Source organism: Camelina sativa, chromosome 11, assembly GCF_030686135.1.
Source record: "Camelina sativa cultivar CO46 ecotype springtype chromosome 11, ASM3068613v1".
In the NCBI taxonomy this organism is placed as follows: domain Eukaryota; kingdom Viridiplantae; phylum Streptophyta; class Magnoliopsida; order Brassicales; family Brassicaceae; genus Camelina; species Camelina sativa.
In genome coordinates, this window is record NC_141890.1 from 7,115,476 (window position 1) to 7,120,744 (window position 5,269).

The 5,269-nt window shown below is 38.7% G+C and overlaps 1 protein-coding gene across 6 annotated transcripts; it reads right to left on the reverse strand.

Annotated features, from left to right (window-relative positions):
* Positions 1-466: 466 nt before the first annotated feature.
* Positions 467-5,039, reverse strand: LOC104722265 (fimbrin-1). 6 transcript variants are annotated; one of them, XM_010440408.3, is made up of 15 exons: positions 4,739-5,039; positions 4,242-4,505; positions 3,982-4,152; positions 3,646-3,884; positions 3,378-3,549; positions 3,243-3,281; positions 3,087-3,155; positions 2,884-3,000; positions 2,423-2,634; positions 1,984-2,136; positions 1,644-1,843; positions 1,375-1,532; positions 1,183-1,279; positions 993-1,084; positions 467-900 (listed from the first exon to the last, which is right to left on the reverse strand). In XM_010440408.3, the coding sequence occupies exons 2-15, from the start codon at positions 4,347-4,349 to the stop codon at positions 634-636; spliced, it is 2,094 nt and encodes a 697-aa protein (XP_010438710.1). In that variant the 5' UTR covers positions 4,350-4,505; positions 4,739-5,039; the 3' UTR covers positions 467-633. The 6 variants fall into 6 exon arrangements, 5 of the variants coding, with proteins under 5 accessions (XP_010438710.1, XP_087330105.1, XP_087330106.1 ...); XM_087473979.1 differs by having other exon boundaries at positions 3,641-3,884; positions 4,242-4,560; positions 4,739-5,026; XM_087473980.1 differs by having other exon boundaries at positions 3,641-3,884; positions 4,739-5,013.
* Positions 5,040-5,269: the final 230 nt, after the last annotated feature.

Here is a 5,269-nt window from a genome sequence, read left to right on the forward strand (position 1 = left end):
GGAAGCATATTAATCTTATTTATACTGGTTCTGAACCATTGTCTAAAACTTTTCTAGCCGATGTGGGATATTGTGCATAGTTCTTTTATTTCCATAAATTTAAAATTTTCCTTTTTTAAAAAAAATTCTGGAAATTTAAAAAAATGTTAATGAATGATATATCAAATCCTGATAAATTTTTCTAAAATAATTCATAATATAGAAAATTCTGAAAAATTTGAAAAATGTTAATTAGTGACATCTCTTATTACAATTTTGGAGGTTTTAAATCCTAGGTGAACAGTCTTATAAGCTTATATCTTCTACTCTTTATTAGTATAAATTTCTTTTTTAATATTTTTTTTATCAAATATACTAATTGTGATGATTGGAGTAGTATATTTGGTAACTATATATAGTTTCTCCATTAAACTATATTAGAACTTGCTTTGACGTGTCTCCACCGAATTAGCGTGAGAGGATCATATGCACGCTTATGGTACTTGATTAATTTCCTCCATAAGCATTACATATGTACATGCATGACAGAGTTAGCTAGAATCCATAAATACAGATTACAGAAAAGTCAGTATTACAAAAGCTACTTTGCTCTAGCAAAGAGATTCATATTCAATATAACATTTTGCTCTCTTTCTATCCGATGGATGTCTCCTCTGAGACAGTGGTGATGTCTGAAACCGCATCTGCATCGTTATCATCAACGGCCAAGCTTGAGACTTCGCGGCTCAATGAGGAAACTTCCTCCTCTTCAGTGACAGATGGAGCAGGGGACGCCCCTGTACTGGTGCACGTCGTGGTGGTGCTCTGAGTCGAGGAGGAATCTGAACTCTCCAATGAACGTCTCTGAAGACTCCAGTACATTATACTTGCCGTTAATATTAGGATCATCTTCTGATTCACCTGTCACAACATCCCAAAACACATCTCATCTAAGCAATTGCTCTTTCCGGTAAAAATAAAAGAGAATACATTATATAGATCTTGGTTCTCACCTCCATGATATCTTCAGGCAACAAGAAAACCGAACAACCGAGTTTTCTTGCGACACTAACTATGTATGTAGCATTCAACCTCTTCTCGTCATCTGTACGTTTCAACAATCATAAAAATCAAATAAGCCTTGATTCGGGTAAACGGAGAAACCGAGAAAGTAAGTAGACTCAAGTTAAGAGAGTACTGAACCTGTTTCACCCTTGGTGACAAGATTCCAGTTTACAACTCTTGGCTCGACCGCCCATAGAAGGTCAAGGAAGAATAACCCGCTTGATAGACTCTTGTCCTAGAGAATTTTTAATATGAACTAGAAGGTGATGACATATTTTATAAAGGAATTGTATTATGGTAAGTGTTTGAAGTAATCATAAAGAAAGGAACCTTGAAACTCTCGATTTTCGATTTACGCCCCATGGTTCGTACTTTCCTGTTGGCCCAGCTGAGGATATCCGCATCAGTCATCTCTTTACCTTGTGTCCGAGATCTGAGACTCTTGAGAAGTTGGAGCATATGGAATCTCATCAACTGCCATAAGAGACCTGAGATAGACAACAGTATCTCCAGTTTGTAAGGCGATCATCTTCTTTCATCAAGCTAACAAATATTGAAACATGATCTCTCGGTAATGATTACCAAGAATGAGTGATTACCAAGAATGAGCTTCTTATTCCCTTGAACTATGTCATTTCCAGCTACATTTACAAGTGATAACTTCAGCTCTTTCCCGATCTTTACGACTTGATTGCAGTTCTCTACTTTTCTAAACGGCATCTTAATCGGTGGTCTGGAAGCATGCTTCCAGTTGACAGAACCGGGAGAGATCTTGTCAAGAACCTCCAGTAGAATCCATCTGCATAAATTAGTAAATAGAACAGAAAAAAGGCTTCAGGACAAAAGAGGGTTCCATTTTTTTTCAAATGCAACATCATCCAACTGCAGGTACAGTTTCTACTAATTGCTTGCTTTACTATGAGCTAAAATAAAGCTTACCCGTTTTTAACATCTTCAAATACATGATTGACATAACTGTCAATCCCGAGGCTGTTGATCCATAGTCGGTAGCATCGTTCATCTCTACAAGTTTGTAAATCTTCGGTCATCATCTCCGCAAATGAATACTTACCGTCCGTGTTTAGGCCATTCCTGTAACAAGTACAGACAGCTAGAGTTAAATCGAGTGCATAGAAAACAAAACAATTAAATCTTAAATGGAAACATCCCAGGTAAAGGGATTTCAGGTAAGAAGCTTTAAGTCATTGTATGAAAACCATTCTCCCCATTCTTTTTTCCATAACATTCAAAAGTTTGTTAGTCCACAATAACTTACAACAAGAGATATTCTTTGAGTAAACCATCACCACCCTAATCAAACAGAACATGCCATCATTTATGAACTTTTTGAGAGATGGAAGTGTATCATAATAAAAACCTTTCATGGAAAATTTGTGCCACAAATGCAAGATTCAAAGTTGGAGATCCTTCGACGATCTCTTCTGCAGTCAAGTATCGCTTGCAGTTCATTCTCTCTGCATGACTTAGAACCAGTTCAGCCCTTTCAAGAGGATCCTTTGCATCTAGAGTACCCGGGTCACAGTGTTCAGGTGCGAGAACATTGAGCAGAAAGGAATAGGCTTGTGCATCCTGCAGATTTACCAGCAACACGTTTTTATCATAGAAATATAGGTGCATCCATGAAATTACCAAAACCTTGAGTATAAGAATAAATTATGTTTCTTTTATGCCTCTTAAACAAGAACTGATATTGCTTCTGCATGTTGAAAGGAACAGTAGCACTTAAGTACAATCGTGAATTGAGAATCGCCTAATTAACGATTTGGATAAGCAACAGAGAGAGGTTTCCTCCAAGTTGTACTTTGAGAAGCCAAATACCTTCAAATCCGCAGAAAAGTTTGAGACGGTTTTCTTGTAACCTCCTTTCTTAAGATGGAAGTTCATCCATTTAAGTAAGACTTTCTCAGGGGGTAATCTCAGCAACTCCTCCACATCCTGCAACAGAGATAAATTTGTTACCACTAATTAGATTACAAGAAGCATATACATGGCTGTAAATGTGATTGGTATAGCTCAGTTACATCGCTGTCCTCAACCAACTCAACAAGCTGAGGCGTCTTCTTTAAATTGAGATCAGCGAGTAGTTGAATCTGCAGTTACCAACATTATTCAGTTAATACTCGATCCCAAAAAGGAAAACTAAGATACACAGAACGGACAAGTGGATGTGTGCGGACCTTTATGAGTTGTGAAACCAATCCAAGTACCAGGTGAGGCTGCAAAACATCATAAAACCTCCCTTGTCAGAACGTTGCACGGTCATCTCAGCCGTTAGGCCAGTAAAAACAAATTACACTTGCACAGAAACATACCCGTCCTTCGGCTAGGTCCTGTGTCCCAATATTAACAACAGTGCATCCAACGGCTTTCGCAGAGTTTAGACAAAGAGTGTGATTCTCATTTCTCTCCCACGGGTTAAGTACACTCTTCGTGTTGATTGCTCGTTCATCTATTGTCCCGGGAACTGCTACATTTATAAGCTTACTACACCAAAAAGGAAGGAAGAGAAACGCATAAAAGGCAGAAATCATATGCATTCTGTGTTGAGATGACTCTTAACATATCAAATGTGCACCTTACCACAGAAGTACGCCATCTTTGACAAGTTCGTACAAATCATTAGAGTCAGGGTCAAGAGGAAGAAACTGCTTCAAAAAGGGGTCATCCCCAAGATATCTGTTGATGTGCTGAACAAAAGGACCCTTCTCCGACTGATAGATAGTGTGAAGAAGTGTTGTTGTACAAGCTTTAAGAAACGCGGATGAGTTCTTATGACCACCAGATTTCTCAGCTGCTTTACCTAGCAAGTTAAGATATATCTGCACATAAAGATCAATCCAAAAAACCATATTCTCTAAATACACCACACTGATACTCAATCCAAAACTCCAACAATTAAGAAACAAAGAAACATGCCTTGAGAAACTCTTCAAACCCCACATCACTGCTTATATCAGAACCCAATTCACATAGCATCCCCCTGATTTCGTCCTCCTTAAGTGTAGCACTAAAAGCCTTCAGCTTTGCCAATAGAGGAGGGAGATCATCTATAGTGATACTCCCACTCTGATTCTTCAAAGATACAAACTACACCACAAAACAAAACGATTACATCCATTGTAAGACATGTAAGACTGTATATAGAAAGAAGGATGATAAACAAAAAAAGAAGAAACCTTGGAATGGAGAGTCCGAAGTTCAACTTGAGTGAACTGATTCTGCAGCCATGGATCCGAAACGACAACACCCACGAACCCAGACGACATCTCACCGTGGTTTACCATTCACGGGGAAAAGAAAGTTTCAATCTTTCCCCCTCACAAAAAACCTAAAACCCTTCTTAGACCACAAATATACAAACCCTCCGTTCAATTCTCCAAGGAAACGGATTCACCTTAAGCTCCAAGCATTAGAACTCATGAAATTTGACGAATTTTAATCTGTGGCCGAGAAAAAAAGAAGAAGCAAATATCTCACCGAATGGAAGATTTTGTCCTTAATATAGCAAAAAGAGAAGCGATGATATTAATCTCAGAACAGGACAAAACTGAGGTAACCGACCAAATCAAGAAAGATAAAAGAACAAATACGACTCCATCACGCAAACTACTATCTAACACTAATCTCGAATGATATAAGATAATCCCAATGTATAAGATAACTCTCTTCTAACCTCGGGTGAAGATAAATTGGGCGTTGAAACACTAACAGCATGTGGGAAGTGACCAAACACGGAAGCAATAAGCCGCAATGTGGAAAAAGGGTCACGTGAACCAATTCTCAATGAGACGAAGAAGATGGATTCGGTTGAGGGAGAGAGAGAGAGAGAGAGAGAGAGAGAGACGATTAATCTGCTTCGTGTGAGCAAATTAGGAAAGCCGTGAAGCGAGAGAGCCGTAGAGGGAGGGAAATAAAATCAGAGTTCTTTCTATGTTTCGTGCAAAGGCCAGAAAAAAGGCTCACTGGCATTGAATGCTTGATTTTGAGAGTTCATGGTCACGCGCGCGTGTATAGCATAGTTTTGGGAAACTCGCTTTCTGAGGAATACACGTGGTGAAGCACTGCCTCCACGTAGACAAAGGACGCTGACCTCAACGACGTAACGACTTGCTTACGTGTCAGTTCTTCTTTTCTTGTTTGACCTTGACGTATAAGGTCATATTCAATTAATGTCAGCAAACATAATTTTGAGTTTATGGTTTTC

What these genes read in the sequence shown, in the direction of transcription:
- LOC104722265 (XM_010440408.3), bottom strand. Translation starts at nt 4,349, where the DNA reads ATGGTAAACCACGGTGAGATGTCGTCTGGGTTCGTGGGTGTTGTCGTT. An exon ending in TTTGAAGATGTTAAAAACGG is followed by an intron (nt 1,844 to 1,983) that starts GTAAGCTTTATT and finishes TAATTTATGCAG; the next exon opens with ATGGATTCTACTGGAGGTTC. An exon ending in TGTCACCAAGGGTGAAACAG is followed by an intron (nt 1,085 to 1,182) that starts GTTCAGTACTCT and finishes TGAAACGTACAG; the next exon opens with ATGACGAGAAGAGGTTGAAT.